Source organism: Diabrotica undecimpunctata, chromosome 3 (assembly GCF_040954645.1).
Source record: "Diabrotica undecimpunctata isolate CICGRU chromosome 3, icDiaUnde3, whole genome shotgun sequence".
NCBI classification, from domain to species: domain Eukaryota; kingdom Metazoa; phylum Arthropoda; class Insecta; order Coleoptera; family Chrysomelidae; genus Diabrotica; species Diabrotica undecimpunctata.
In genome coordinates, this window is record NC_092805.1 from 103,767,456 (window position 1) to 103,784,180 (window position 16,725).

General features: G+C 34.0%; 1 protein-coding gene across 2 annotated transcripts in view; it reads left to right on the plus strand.

Annotated features, from left to right (window-relative positions):
• The window catches only part of Rtf1 (RNA polymerase-associated protein Rtf1), a 59,774-nt gene that overhangs the window by 33,739 nt on the left and 9,310 nt on the right, over nucleotides 1–16,725 (plus strand). For both annotated transcript variants that reach the window (XM_072526461.1, XM_072526462.1), the window contains exon 7: nucleotides 8,497–8,781. In XM_072526461.1, coding sequence (XP_072382562.1) covers nucleotides 8,497–8,781 — 285 coding nt within the window. The remainder of the gene's footprint in view (nucleotides 1–8,496; nucleotides 8,782–16,725) is intronic.

Here is a 16,725-nt window from a genome sequence, read left to right on the forward strand (position 1 = left end):
TCCCAGGCAGTTCCTGGCATCCTCATCGACTTCATCTTCCCATCTCTTTTTAGGTCTTCCAACAGGTCTTTTTCCCTGCATTCTTGCATTTAATAATTTTCTGGGGATTCTATTCTCATGCATGCGGACCACGTGCCCTGCCCATCGTAATCTCTGCAGTTTAGTATGTTGTGCTAGAGTTGGTTCGCTATATTGCTCGTATATTTCTCTATTGTACCTAATTCGCCAGTTGTTGTTTTCACTTATTGGGCCCAGGATCCTACGTAATATTTTTCTTTCAAACACATCTAATGCATTGGCAGATTTCTGTGTCACCACCCATGTTTCGCAACCATAACTTACTATGGGCCTGATTATTGTTTTATAGACCCGGAGTTTTGTTTTCCGGTGTACGTCTCGCGATTTGAATATGTGACCCATCGCGAAATAGGCTTTATTTGCCAGCACAAGCCTTCTATTTATTTCCGGTTCTTCTTCATTGCTTGCGACCAGATCCATTCCTAGGTATGTGAATCTATTTACATGTTCTATATCGTCAATAAAGTGTTGTTGCACCGGTCTATTTGATCTGGTTTGTATGAGTAGTTTTGTTTTATTTGTATTTATTGCTAGCCCTACTGCTTCTGCACTCTGTTTCAACTCAACGTAGGTTTCTTCCGCTGCATTCATTGTTCTGCTCATTATGTTTATGTCATCTGCGTATGCTGCTAATTGGGTAGACTTGTTTGTAAGTATGTTATTTCCGCTCACCGTCAACCGTCTAATTACATATTCCAGAACAAGATTAAAGAGCGTTGGAGCTAGTCCGTCGCCTTGTTTCAGTCCTTGCGTTATCGTAAACGCATCAGTGATCTGTCCCCGAATACATACCTGTGCTTCTGTTTCTGTCATTGTCATTTGCACTAGTCGTATTAATTTTGATGGTATGCCAAATTCTTTCAGTATATTAGGTAGAATTGTTCTATCTATTGAATCATAGGCTTGTTTAAAATCTACAAAGAGATTGTAAACGTCCATGTCATATTCCCATGCTTTGGCTAGTATTTGTTTAACTGTAAATAGTTGGTCAATGGTAGATCTATTTTGCCTAAACCCTGCTTGATATTCCCCGATGATTTTTTCCGTGAGAGGTTGTAGTCTTCGATTAATGATGTTTGTGAGTATTTTGTATCCCGAACAAAGTAAAGAGATGCCTCTATAATTCTGACACAACAGTTTGTCTCCTTTTTTATGAATAGGGCAGATTATACTTTTCTTCCATTGTTGGGGAATTTCTTCTTCTATCCATATCTCTCGTATTAGCTGGTACATCTGTTGTGTCAAATTCCTTCCTCCTTGCTTGAGTAGTTCTGCCGGTATTTTATCTATTCCCGGTGCTTTATGGCTTTTTTGTATGTGGATTGCCGTTTGGACCTCCTCTAGCGTTGGGGGTCTAGTGAATTCATTTTCTTCTCCATCTTTCCCCAGTTCTTGTTGTTGTACCTCCTGTCGTGCCTGCTGCTGCCACTGTTGTTGTAATGGTAGTTGTGTCCCTTTGTTTAGTAATTCCTTAAAATATGTCATCCAGGTTCTCTTAATTTCGTCCATATCGCTAATGATTTCACCTTTCTTATTTTTGCAGAGGCTAGTCCTCGGTTTGTATCCTTGTCTTAGATGTTTGATAAATTGGTATGCGCTACGTGTTTCGTTTTCCTTAAACTCTCTCTCTATGTTTAGTATCCGTTGGTTTTCATACTTTCTCTTTTTCTGCCTGCACAGTTTATCTGCTCTTCGTCTTTTGTTCTCATGTTCTGTTTTTCTCTCTCTAGTACGTCTGAGTATGTAATTCTTATGCGCTTCATTTCTTTCCTGTATAGCTTGTTTGCATTCTTCATCGAACCATGTTTCTTCTCTCCGTTGTGTCTTTGTTCCTAAGACTTCTTTCGCTGTGTTGAGTATGATACTGCTTATTGTGTTCCATTGGTTTTCTATTGTGGAGTCTGCTCTGTTTTCTTCTAGTAATTTTTCATCCACTGTTCTCTCAAATCTTTCTTGTACCTCAGAGACTTTTAGGTTGTCTAAGTTTAGTTTTTCTTGTTTTGTATATTTTTCCTTTACCTGTCGACTGATTTTGCATCTAAACCGTGCCTGTACTAGCAGATGGTCTGAGTCACAGCTTGCACCACGTCTGCTTTTTACATCCAATATACTCGTCGCCATTCTTTTTTCAGCCAGTATATGGTCTATTTGATTGATCGTATTTCCGTCAGGTGATATCCAGGTGCCCTTATGTATGTCCCGATGTGGGAAGCATGTCGAACTGATAATCATATTCTTTCCAGCTGCAAAATCTATTAGAAACTGACCATTCTCATTTGTGTCTCTATGCAAAATATGTTTCCCTATTACCCCTGTGTATTCTTCTTCTTTTCCGATCTTGGCGTTTGTGTCGCCTATCACCATTTTCATGTCGTTTCTTGGTATTGAGTCATAGATTCGTTCTAAATCTTGATAAAAGGCTACCTTAGTGTCTTCTTCCTGTTCATTTGTGGGACAGTGTACATTTATAAGGGTTATGTTAAAGAAATGCGTTTTTATCCTAAGCTTGCAGATTCTTTCATTGATGGCTTGAAAGTCTGTTATCAGGTGCTTCATTTTATTATCTACGATAAAGGCTACTCCAAATTCTTTATTTCCTTCATCTTTACCGCTATACAGTATAGTGTGTGTTTTAGTGTCCCGGATACCTTTTCCCAACCATTTAGTCTCTTGTACTGCAGTGATTCCTATTTTATATCTTTTCAGTTCGTGTAGAAGGATCCTCTGTGCTCCTGGTCTATTTAGCGTTCTGACATTCCATGTTCCCAGCGTAAATTCCATATTCCGTTGCCAGAGTCGTCGTCTTGATATCCGTCCATTCCGAGGCCTATCTGAAGGTTTCGTAGTAGTACTTTTTTACAAGAATAGGTTACTGGCCTATCGCCCAACCCCCCTATCGATTTTAAAACAGTAAGTTATATAAATATATTATTCTACTTTATTCTTTATTTGCCTATGTTCGCAAAAGTACCCGACCTTACAAGATTTTTTGTCCATTGTATTTTGTTTAATATTGATTTTTTTTTAAATTATTACCGCTTGAGATATTCTGGCCGGATAGCTCAGGCGGAAGGCCGGGGATCGATTCGCAGCTCCGAAGAAAACATCTGGATATTTTTAAAAATATCTAAGGCCCCAGGTTGACCCTGCCTCAATAAAATGAATACCTTGGGTAAAACCAGGGATACTAATAGGCGGTTGAAGCGTATTACTGGTCCTGTTACCTTCCTTGTATACCGTAGGCTCAAGAGATAGCAAACTATATTGTTATAATCCCATAGCCGCACCAGCGGTATAAAGGGAGACTATTATTATTTTAATTATTTAGTTTGTTTTATTTATTAATGTACATTGTCTTATCTATTTCTGAGAATCTAGCTGACTGGAATTAACAAAAACATTTGTTGTGGGTTAAACATTGACTCGCAACGTTGATTGTTGCTCACAAATTAGTGTTTCAGTGATTGAAGGTTTTTTTTTGTTAATTTTATTTAAAGAAATAAAGTCGCATCCACCCAAAGGTTATTAGCGACATTCCTGTAACATTTGTAATAATATTAAATTTAACATTTGTAACAATTAATTACAATTTGTGAACAATTGAAAATTTGTAACAATTAATTAAGTTAAATTTTGTGTAACATATTTATACATTTTAAGTAACCTAATAAATTGTTCGAAACTAAACTTTTGTTGAGGAGTGCTTTCAGGTTATTTGGCAAATTGTAAGACTGTCTTTGATTTACATATTTAGGACAGTCTATCAAGAAGTGCTTTATATTGTCTACTGTATTGCATGTTTCGCATTTTGGAAATTCACTATTTGAGAAGAGATAGGCATGAGTATACCTACAGTGTCCAAGTTGTAGACGTGTAATAATAGTTTGGCATCTTCTACTTCTGGCTGTGTACTTCATGAAAAAATATTACTTTTGATGGTTCTGAGTTTCGAAATAGTCATTCCACTCTCGATTCCACGCACTCAACAGCTTATTTTTGAAATAAACTTTTAGATCGCCTGCGATACTCCGACACTCTGTTTCTGATGTGTCACTGGTGATAGCGTTACGCGCACTAGTATCTGCTTCTTCATTCCCTTCTATGCCTATACGAGATGGTATCCATAGGAAGTGGACTCTTCTGAAATTTTCTTGAGCTTTCATTAATTCGGCCCTGATAATTTTCTCAATGGGGTGTTTAGGGTATGCATTTTGCATAGCTTTGACTGCGCTGAGAGAGTCAGAAAGGACTAGACAACAAGGGATGTTTTTAATTAATGTTGGCTTAACTGAAATGTGTCACTTTCCGCTTCCGATTCCTCACTGTTAATATAATTATGGATTTTTTCCTTATGGACATGAATTTACGTTTTATGGATCTTTCCTTTAAATGGAGATAAACTTGACTGAGCATATGGGACAAAGCTGGTAGGTCTGTGGTATATTCTTGAATTGTGGTTATACGATCTGCTGACCCCGTGATATTCATTAGGAGCATGTTAAGTTGATCAACGTTTAGAGGGAAAGGTAGAGGGTGATTTTCTATGAAGTTTTTAGCAGGATCAAGTAAGAGAGAAAATGAGCATTCAGAAGTGCTTGCTGAACTAATTTTAGCTTTTTTAGATTTTGCTTGAACTTTAGGTGGTGGAAAAATGTTACATTCTTTTGAAGATGGATCTGCTTCAGGTGAAATAATTTCATCAAAGTTTCTTTTTGGTTGATTAATTATGTGACTGTCCTTATTTGATGCATCTATTTTATTCGGTATCTCCGGGATATTAGAAATGGACATTTGTTCACACTGAGAAGGGTTTGTGTCATTGGATGCTTGCAAGGATATATTTGTTGCGCTGGATACCGATGCTTCATTGTTTTGGTTGGGGTTTAGTTGAGCTAGTGGTTCGGAGCACTATGAAGCGATGTGTCCTGGCTTTTTGCATCTAAAGCAAACTAAACTGTCTTGAGAAATGAATATTCTATATGTCGTGTTGTCAAAAACAAGAGTAAATAACTCTGGTAGTGTTAGATTGTGAGGACTGATATAGATTTGTCTTCGAAAACTAAGGATGTGATTGTACTCAGGCATAGAAGCACTTATTTTGAGGAAGGTCATGGGGGAGACAGGAACTATGCTGATTTTTTGTAGCTCATTGATTAGCAAGTTGTGCGGTATTGAAGGACATACGCCGGAGAGCACAAGTCGTTCCGCTGGTGTAACTAACCTTGCTCTGACAATTTCACCTTGTATTTCTATTTGACCATGATTATTCATAAAATCGTCCACTATTTGTTTATTGGATAAATACATACATATGCGATTATTAGATAATATAGAAGAGAAGATTATATTTTTTGGTTGAATTATATTTCCAAGTGGGAGAAGGTAGTCTTGAAGTTTGGTGTTTTCTAAGGCACTAAAAATAATTGCTTGGGACTTTAAAGGAAATTCCACTCTCGACGCTGCCGAAGAGTATGACTGTGATGTGTTTATTTGATTTTGATGGTCTTGTATTGTAGAACTGTTGTGTGATTCCATGTTTGAATTCATTCCGATAAACGTTTGTGAAAAGTAAGTCCGACCCTGTACACCTGCTAAAACAGGTATATCGGTCTTTACTAAAAGCGGTTATTTGCTGGTAAAACTGGATTTGTTTATTGACAACAATAACAAATAATTGCAATTTGCTGACTTTAATGCTAATTTAACTGGATATTATGTAAAGAGTTTGTACACTTACAGTTTATTTCAATATATCACTAAAATTCACAATTTATAACTTACATTAAACTTTGTTAATGTTAAAAATATTCGGAGCCCATATTGAATACAACATTATAGTTATCGATGCAGAACCGAACTCGGTTTTCATTTTTTATGAATATGATTTCAAACAATTAACTTGTGCTAATGAATTTTGATAACTGCAGTATTAAACACTGCATATGTTTTAATTGAGAAAAGAACAGAATACATGCTTTAATATTTAAAAATAATATTACACTGTTATAAATATAATTAATTCCAGCCAGCTTATATTCTCAGAAATAGATACGACTTAAATGTTAGGTAATAAATAAAAACTACGTAATGTATAATAATAAATTATAGTTCTTTCCTGGTTTCTATTGTCATCGTGGCATGTGGTTGCCTTTTTATAGACGAATTACTTGCTATGATTTTTCTGACGAATATTCTCAAGATAAAGTTGATTTCATGTAATCGAATGAACTATCTTACAATAAAGTCGCCTCAGGAACGCAACTCAGCAATATTGGCAGTATCATTTTTTAAAGTCGTCTACTTTAAAATGTATAATAAGTATATGTCTGAATTGTCAATATGAATGAGTCAGATAAAGTTAAATTATTAGAAGAATTCTTCCCAAGAAACAAAAAACAAAATAAAAAAAAATTATAAAAATCCTTTATAAAAGGTATATATAATTAAAACACCCAATCGGGCTACATCACAAAACGTTTTCGGAATCTATATTCTATCATCAGTGTGTCTAAGTGTAGATGTTTTGAGCCACTAAATATTTGGGTAAAAACGTGTTAAATGTTTTTAATTTGAATTTAAGTTATTGGATCTTATATGCTATGATGTTTAAGTTATAATTGGAATTGATCACATGGCAACGTAAGACTCCACTGGAGGTTGCTCGTCCTGAGACAAAGTGTCTACGAGGACTTGTTAACGTGTTTTTACTCAAATATTTAGTGGCTCAAAACATGTACACTTGATACACTGATGATGGAATATAGTTTCTGAAAACGTTTTGTGATGTAGCCCGATTGGGTGTTTTAATTATATACCTTTTATAAAGGATTTTTAAATAATTTTTTTGTGGACCAACCAGCTACAGGAACTTGTGTATTTTAAAAAACAAAATATCTTTCCCAATTTAAGTAAAATGTAATGGCATGTCTGAGAAAACAGAAAACCAAAAAAGGTATATCGATGGAAGGCAACCGTATATACGTATTTCTGACTATTGGTTGTCTTCAGTACGGTGCAGCCAAGTTAGAAAAGGAGCATGTTAACTTGGGAAAGGATCACTACAGGAGCAATGCGACCAATCTGTGCCATTAGAGTTAGAAGACCCTGATGGTGTCCAGGGCAACAACTAACAACCACGGAGGAAGCTACAAAACAAAAAATTTGCCTTTCTGCTTTTTATACTCTCCCACTGACCGACGCCCCACCATAGTACCATTAAGGTTTCTGGTAGGTATTCTCCATTTATCCATCCAAGGCGATCTTCAGCGCAGTCTTTGTATTTCTGCATAATTTGCTATAGTGGGTTGAACTCGTGGTTGAACCTTATTCTCCGCACACCATGGTTACTAAGAGTCTGATATTCGGTCATGTTACTCCCAATCTATTGGCCCGTTGGCTCAGCAGTCTAGAACACTTGATGTAAGTAGTTTAGTGGGTTTGTGCTTGAAATCAGGCGCTTACCAGAAAATTAAGAATTTATACGTTTATAATATAAACCTCTTAGACCTCGTTTTGTTGTGGGTAGTTTAATAATCATTTAATTGGGGGTACCTGATTTGAATAACACTCCAGTCCAGTCAGTCAAATCTGCGATTTGATATAAACAGTTTTGATAGGGTCATCTGATGTCTGAGTAGGATAATAAGATATAGGAACTTAAGGCTCGGCGTTACTTATTAATTGATCAGATGGTGTTGAGACGCTAGAAATTGTTGTTGGATTCTACCGTACACCATACAAGTAAATCCATCTCCAGTTCTTGCTCAGCTCCAGCAGCCGTCCGGTTATTTTTTATAATCAGTTAACACGTTAAGTCGGACTTACTTCAATTTAATCCTTGATTCCGATTCCAGTTCAACTATAGGATGCTTAAGCGACCAATCAAGTCATCTGGTTCCATGTTTGCGTCATTTTTTTAAGTAAAGCAGTATTTCCACATGTACAAGTACTGCACAAAAACAATATTTCAACTTAATAGGATTTTTTTTCTCTTTTCTCTTGTAGTTAGTTATTTCTTTTTATTTGTTTTATTTATCATTTTTTACCAAAATTAGATATTTTTAGTCTTTTTTGGACTTAAATTCGCACATTACAAGTTTTACATATTTCTGTAGTATTATATTGAACTATACGAGTATTTTCCCAAAGTTATCTTCAAAATTTGTCAATTGCTCTTAATTACAATTAATATGATGGATTATAGATCTAATAGCTATTGCTTGTTCATGGCGGAAAACAGTGAAACCGTCTTCGATGAAAATTAATGGACACTGAACTTTACACGAAGGTGTCCTTGTTAATAAACTTCATCACATGATAAGCTAATGGATAAATGATAAACCTTTACAATATTTAAATATTTTTTTTATCTTTTTTGTCAGATTTACAATTTACTAAAATAAAACTTCGCATTTTTAGATTCAAGAAAAGTCTCGTTTCAAAGCAAACCCTTACAACTACGCTATGAGGAAGACTCAGCTGATGAAAGAAAGGGATGGAGCTATAAGCAGAGGCGATGAAGATGTTGCTAGGGAATTAGCTCAGAAGCTATCCGACTTGGAAGAAAGAGCTTCAGAATTAGACAAATTACGTACTTCAACCATTTCCAGTATCTCTTACATAAACGATAGAAATAGGAAAAAGAATGTAGAAGAAGCCGAAAAGGCTATTATGGAGGAAGTTAGGGCAAATAAAGGCAAAAAAGTAAGTTGTCACTCATGTTTATTATTTAACGAACTCTTCCTCTTTGATTTACGAAACTTATGTGTGTTTATCTTCATACTCCTGTCCCATTAATATTTAGATTATGACTTTGCTTCTTTTGTGCTCGATTCATGCTCTTATTTCGTACCGCGATCGTTCTTATCACGAGCGATTGTTACAGTGTTCCCTCTTCTATTCTGTTAATGTATTTATTTCACATTGTTTTCTTTTTATAATCGAGAATCACAATTGTACGCAGTAAATTCTTGCAGTGCACGAAAGCTGGCAACTCAGGGATTCAGTTGTTTTGCTATCGAAGTAAACAGGACATTTTTTGAATAAAATCCTTTATAAAAAGGTATATAAAAATTTTTTTTTTTTTTTTTTTTACAATTTAGATGGTAAAGTTACCGTTGGATTGGTAACATGGTGACATATGACTCTGCAATAAGTTGCAAGTCCTGAGACGGTATGTCTACGAGGACTTCAATAAAGCAACTGATTAAAATGACAATCTTAGCAGGTTATGACGGAAGTTGTGACAGAGCTGTCAGTGTAACTATATATGTCTATTTAAGACAAAAGCCAACGTTATTTAAAAATTGTGAATGAATTGAAATAAAATAAAATTATAACAGTATCAACCATCAATGTTATTGTTGTGAATTATGTATGTAAGATAAAGTTATGGTGAGAAAATTATGTGATTAAAGTTAGGCAACCAACTATGCAGTGTCAAGTGGTGAGATGAGAAGATTCTAATATAAGGCCCTTTATGTTTTAATAACATCTGGTACCTGGAAAATGGAAACTAGACACAGGTGGACAGTTGGGTTCTTGAAAAGTATAGGAATTAATATGTTTGATATGTGAGAATGTTATTCAATGAATGAAATAAAACTATTGTAGTATAAGATAGATGTAAAAAATTGACTTATAACTCAATTATATTAGGCCCTGTATGTCAAAAAACAACATTTGGTACCTGGAAAATGTAGAATTTCTTGAGTTGCAAGTTCATAAATGTAATATCTGATTGGGTGTTAACAAACTGAGTTATGTATTTATATTTTAAGTGTTTACAGGTATCTGAAATGGACAAAAAATTGATGGTTGGAAGTGGTTTTATAATGTGCTGGTCATAAAGTACTCAACTTATAACTTGAGAAAAGGCCCTATCTGTTATAAAGCAACACTAGGTACATAAGGAAAATAAAAGATTAAGTTATAAGTTGGTGGGTTGAATGAACTATTGGTCTATATTGAATATATTAGTAAACTGAAATTGTTGTTGGTGGCTCTGTAGAATTTGAGTAGAGAGGATAAAAATTAAGGTGTTTTTTAGAGAGAATTGTGATAAACGGATAGACTACGGAAGGCTGAGGTCCCAGAGAACCGAAGCCAAACCCTGAGGGAATTGTGTAGAGAAGTAAAATAAGAATTTAATAGTCAGGAAGGGGTGGGGGGATGACGGGTGATCTGATCTGAATTTGGAAATGACGAAATAGAGGAATGTAAAGTATTGGTTATAGTGGTTAAGAAATGAAATTTGGTTTGAAAAGAAAAGAGTGTGATAAATGGAGAGTAAAGTGTATTGGAAGAAAAGTTATTAGAATTAACTAAGGAGGATGGTAGACTATTAATGAATATGGATTTTTAATTATAGAAGTAAATTGGGAATGTGGGTTAGGAGAATAGTTGGCGATGGAGAGGGAGAAAATCTCGATTGAATGAAACATGGCGATTAACGCAATTTGGGCTTTTTTGTTTTTCTTTAAGAATTTCAAGATCTTCGTATAAATCTAATTTGAGGAAATTTTTTTGGGAGATATTGTGGATGAGTGAAACGTCTTCTGGGATATTGAGGATTTTTTTTTTTTTTTTTTTTTTTTTTTTTTTTTTTTTTTTTTTTTTTTTTTTTTTTATATACCTTTTTATAAAGGATTTTATTCAAAATTTTTAATATATGGTATACAGCCAAACACAGGAACTTAGTTTCCTTGTGGATTTTAAACAGGACATGACTAACATAAATACATTGTAAATATTTTACATTTTTTACACAGTAGTTTTTTTCGACAACGAAGACAGGTTGTAAAATATTACATCTTTCGGTATGAGATAAAATTCTGAAATCGGTCTAATTATTTCATTAAATATCGACGCAATGAACACGTATTATAGCGTTGTGAGCAATATGGAAGGCGCGAGCAGTCAAAGTATATTATAAGGTTAGGTTATCAAAACGTATACTCATAAAAAGCCGAGGATTGCTGAAATATTTTAAGATATAATTTTGAGGTTACCAATAATTGTAGCGCTTGTTCCCAAGATCTCGGTACTGAAGAAAAGTAAATAATAGCATGCGACAATTATTTTGCATTTAAGAATGTTAATATGTTTTTGCGAAAATTTGCCAAGCTGGAAGAAGAAATCACCAGTCTCAAAGAAAAGATTACAAAAATGGAAAATAGCAATTCACAGACCACAGCCAATTCTGTCTTTTTATGAAGTACAACAACGTATAGCGAGAGCTCAAAATCTTTCTGTCTTTCGTTTACTTGGCTTACTGCAGGAGGAATCCACCATATCACATGTTGTCCGAGTTGGCAAAGTGTCCAATTACAATCAAGCTAGACCACTCAAAATCATATGTAGTGCTAACACGGTGAAACTGGCTCTTTAAGTCTAATTATAAACTTCGAAATATTGCTTATATAATCTCTAAGGATCAAACAAAGATGGAGTGAGACGCTTACAAGGCAGCTAAAAAGGAACTAGATGAAAGAAAATCTGCTGGCGATGAAAATCTATGTATTCGATACCGCAGTGGATACTACAGTTGCGAAGTTAAACAACAAAAAAAACTAGTATCCTTCCCATTAATAGTTTTTATCAATATTTTGGAGGCATCCGTACAAAGATTTCCGAGATCCTGAAAGTATTTCCTGCTGCTTGTACAATATAATTATTTTAGTGGAGAGTACCTGAATATGAGATAACCTGATACAAACTCTTATTAGCCGTACTTATTGCGCAATAATCTGCAAAAGCTCGTTTTTCGACATTGTCTCATTAAAAGGCAGTTTATTGTTAGTCAACCAATCTTTTATTTCAGTATTGGTTGAAGAGATCTGGTGCTTTCTCTAACAACATGCTATGGTATAGAGCGTTATCCATTATTGGCGACGTGCAAGTACTTGGATATGATACGAGAAACGATCGTGCGCGAGTAGCGGAGAAATCTTACATTTTTTACTGCACATTTCATAGATTTCATAAATTCATATTGTCAAATTGTCATATTTCATATTCGTGTTTATTTACACCTTCTGTCACTGAAGAAAATGAGATTTAGTAAATGCTGTGTTATAAATTGTAAAAATACAACAAAAAATTGTCAATTTGTTTTATTCGTTTCCAACTTCGAAGCACAAATTACTACAAAGAAAAAGTGGATTTATATCATAAAAAAGCATAAGTAACATAACCTAAATTATGCATTATTCTTGTGTCCGATTTTAAAGTCAGTTTGAAATAAATAATAAATAAAATTTCACTTTTAAGTGTAAATTTTAGTTTCATAACACTCACTTAGAGTTCACTTTAATCCAAAAATCAAGTTTAATGTTTAAATTTTATTTTTTTGAAGTTTACAAAAATGCATCAAGTTCAAGTTTTTCTGAAGATGCATTAAGATATATTCGCTGTCCAAAAGTTTACAGGGAAAGAATTAATTGTTCAAACCAATATGATGATATCATGGGCTTAACCTTCTAATTTATGCATTATTTTTAAGCTTTGTTCGTTAATGTGAGGAATAAATAAGTTAAGTTTACTCAGCTAAGTAACAAGACAATTACTCAATAATTACACTATAATCTGATTGTGACTGACTGAATGATTATTATCTATGCCATTAAAAAAAGATCAAATAACTTTTTAAAAATATCTTCAAATGTCAAATTTGTTATATCTACACAAATGTATATCTTGGTTTTTTCTATTTGCTAAAACAAAAATTTCCAAAAGTTTTTTGTCTCCCCTGAAAAAATTTATTGCATCCATATTAACAGTAATGCTGTAATTTAATAATATATTTATTTGTATTTACACTACATACAACGTTTACCTTTTAATAACATACCGACATAACCTCAATCTTACTTTTTCTTCTTATTCTTTTTTGGGGCTACCTCCTTGGACATTTATCCGGTAACCTCGATCTAACATGAAAGCGCAGTAAATTTTGCTGATTTACGACACCAGGTGTCGCTCTTCCGAACTTACACGGTCCGAATAATTAGGAACGGTTCAGACAAACTTTTATATAGTTGATTTTCAAACCCCGATAAAAAATTTTCTTGATTCATTTCCCCATGCTCGTCCATTAAAGCCAATTTAGAGAAAAATATAGCCTCTGCACCCTCAATGAAGTCATTTTCTTTACCGGCATGAAGAATCATGTTATCTACAAAATAAATTTATTTCAACACCTATATGTTTTAAATATAATTAAATATATTACCGTTTTCGGTACTCGGGGATTATCTTTTTTAAAAATTTAATTTTAAATTTAAAACCAATATCTCTCAGTACAATGCTGAGTGACATACGACAACCACTAAATAGTTCTTTTTCCTTCAATTGAATCCATAAAGAGGTCAAAGTCACATGTTCTGAAAAGAATTAAATTTGATTTCATGTTAAACAAATCTGTTTAACTTAATACACTCTATTAAGATTAAGAATTACGAATTTCGCTTGTATTTATTATTTCAGTATTAGTAAGTTTCTTAGACCTAGTACGTTTTTTGAGTATTTATGTTAGAGATGTATTAGTTTTTACGGCCTGAGAGATAGAACTCACAGTTGAAATAACGTAAATTTAAAGCTGCAGCTACATGCTAAAACAAGAATTTATATTTTAAGTATCTACATAAACATATAAAAAATACATTATGTACTTTCCTAACAGCAGTCAACGGTAGAATTGGACACGTTATTATCTCGTTCCTGTTCATAATAATGGATCAAAGAAGAATTAAATCACACTAATGTTGTTTTAAAAAGAACTGAATTTAATTAATAGTTAATAATAAAAACAAATCTGAAGTGTCAACATCGCAACTATCATCTAAGTGTTAAAAATGTATGCCAAAATGTCACCGACGTTTGATTACAGTAAAGTGTGATCCGGACAAGTGTGTCTCATAAAAACGCTTTATAATCCACTTTACAAATTAAATGAAATAAGTTATGGTGTATTTCTTTAAGATTACATTAATAGAAATCTTCATAGGTTATTTCTAAGCGTATATAATAAAATAATGTCTAGTAACTGTAATTCCAGTGTAGTTGGCAGATTCTCACGACAGCTCCACACATGAGGGCCAACGTTGGCCTCAACAGCGTTCGTCCAATGTGTGTACCGACAAAACTGTGTTGGAGCCAATGCTGGCGCCAACGTTTTTATGACGCTCCAACGTTGGGAGTTTTCCGTGGCCTGTCGGATTTTGCGTACACATCAAAGTGATTGGCGCCAATACTGGCGTTACCGACCACACATTGGCGCTACAGAAGTGTTCCAATCGATGTTTAATTATGCGATTTGTGCATAGTTGTTGGCCCGTAATTTTCGCATCCTGCATAAAATTATCTAATTTTGCACAATCTAGCAAAGCAAAAGAAAATAATCCAATGACAAGCCACAGTTAAGCATTCTTTTTAGAAAATAAAAATTACGGTATCGAAGAAAAACAAATTTACAACATGTAAAAATCGATCTTCCGCCACCTGAGCCACCTCCGCTGAGTTGTTTAGTATTAACATACCCATAGTATTAATATACATATCTGGTTTTTCAGTACCTTTCTGGCACCCAAAAAAAAAATGTACTTATCTAAATATTTTACAAAAATATGTTTTTAATTTTGAAACATAGATCCTAATTCTCCTAATAAACCACCGTTGTGTGGTCATGTAACTTTTAAAATATGTACTTCTATTTATCGGCTGTGGATTAAAGTTACGTTTGATGCAGAATATAGCCAAAATAAAAGGCTAAGAAATTTCTGAATTGAGTTAAAAGAATAAATGGTATTCAGAGCCTCGACGTCAGGTTTACACTCATATATTCAGTCTGCAGTTGCCAAATACGGCACCTCTAAAGATCTAATAGCTTTAAGTAAAGCTGTAGACAAAATGACGTAAAATCATTATGTAATTTTGTGCTACTATATTTTCTGCGCCACTTTTTAATTTTGTTTATATTTTACGTTTCTTAATGTTATCATATATACTTTTACTCATACCTAATATAAAAAGTGTTAAAATTTTATAATTTTTTGAAATAAAAGTGTAAAAATATCAAGGTTTTCGCATTTATTCAATACACATTGAAGTAGAGGTTTCAAACAGATTTGGGTAGGTAGGTATTTCACATTTATATTTACGGGGATTTCACAAATTCAGGGCACAAATTGTAAAAAAAAAATAAATTATTCGTCTACAGTTTTGTCACTTCTTCGGTGTGAAATAGTGTTGTATCAAAATATATATTATTTGATAGAAAATGTCTTCTACATCTGAGATTGTGTGGGACAGTGATAAAGTGCTTGAATTTCTGGACCTTTTTGAAGCCGAACGAGTGCTATGGAATCCAATCGTCAGGGAAGATAAATGCAATTGCTGATGTATGGCAAAGTTTACAAGCCAGTTTTAGTGTAAATTATTCAGTTGCCGAATTAAAAAAGAAAAGAGAGTCTTTGATGTCTACATATCGGCTCTACAGTAATAAAATAAAAAGACTCAATTCGGTCAGGTTCATCAGCAGATGATGTTTATAAAACCAGCTGGTTTGCCTATGAATTCATGGATAGTTTTATGGCCCCAGTATATAACAAGTTAAATAGCAGTACAATAAATACAGAGGTAAGTGAAATAAAACACGTTATTGTTTTGCAGTGTGTATAATATGTTTTGATAAACAGGCTAACTGTAAAAAAATTACAAATGTGTACATGAGTGAAAAATAATTAGTGAATTCATCTCGGATTTCTCTAGCATTGTCAGTTGATCGTCTTGGAGTTTGCTGTAATGGCGGTAGTACATGTTGTTCAGTTAAAATGGGGTTTACTGTACCTTCTGCCATGTACATATTTCTCGAAGCTTTACTTTTTTTAAAAAAGTTGTGAAGAATTACACAAGTTTAAGTTATAATTGCCGCTTTTTCGGGTGGTGGCAGCATAGGGTTTGCAAACACCCTGAATACTGATGTCATGATTCCAATAGTACCTTCTATGACTACTCAGGCTCGAGATAATTGTTGGTTAAATATTCTGTTTCGACTGCCATAGGGTGAAACACCTGGATATGGTTTCATTACACTACCTGCCAGTGCGAAGGCGGCATCTGCTACGAAAACATATGGTACCCATATGTTTCTACCAGGCAGTGGAACTGCTTCTGGAAAATTAGCATTGTTTGAAAGTATCCGTTGGTACAGTAAGCTATCATTAAAAACTCCACCATCATTTATACAAATAAAAAATTGTAATCACTGTCGGCTACTGCTAGCAATATTATACTAAAATCATGTTTGTAGTTGAAAAACTCTGATCCACTGTTGACAGGGCCTGTAACGTGACGTGTTTGCCGTCAAGTGCCTCTGAATAGTGTAAAAATTGCCAAGTGTTTTCAAATCCTTTTGCTACCTCAAGTCACGCCTCTGTCGTCGAAATCAGCTGAAAATATACATATATTTTAAGCAACTAATTTAATTTAAAAGACAAAACTAAGATATATATGATAACTTAATTTATTCTTTTAATTTTAGGCTGTAACGTTGTCCGACCAAAATGAAGGGACAAAATTGAGTACCGAAGAAAACGCAAGTGCCGAAAAACAATACAATATTATCTCAGATACTAGCACTGCCTCTAC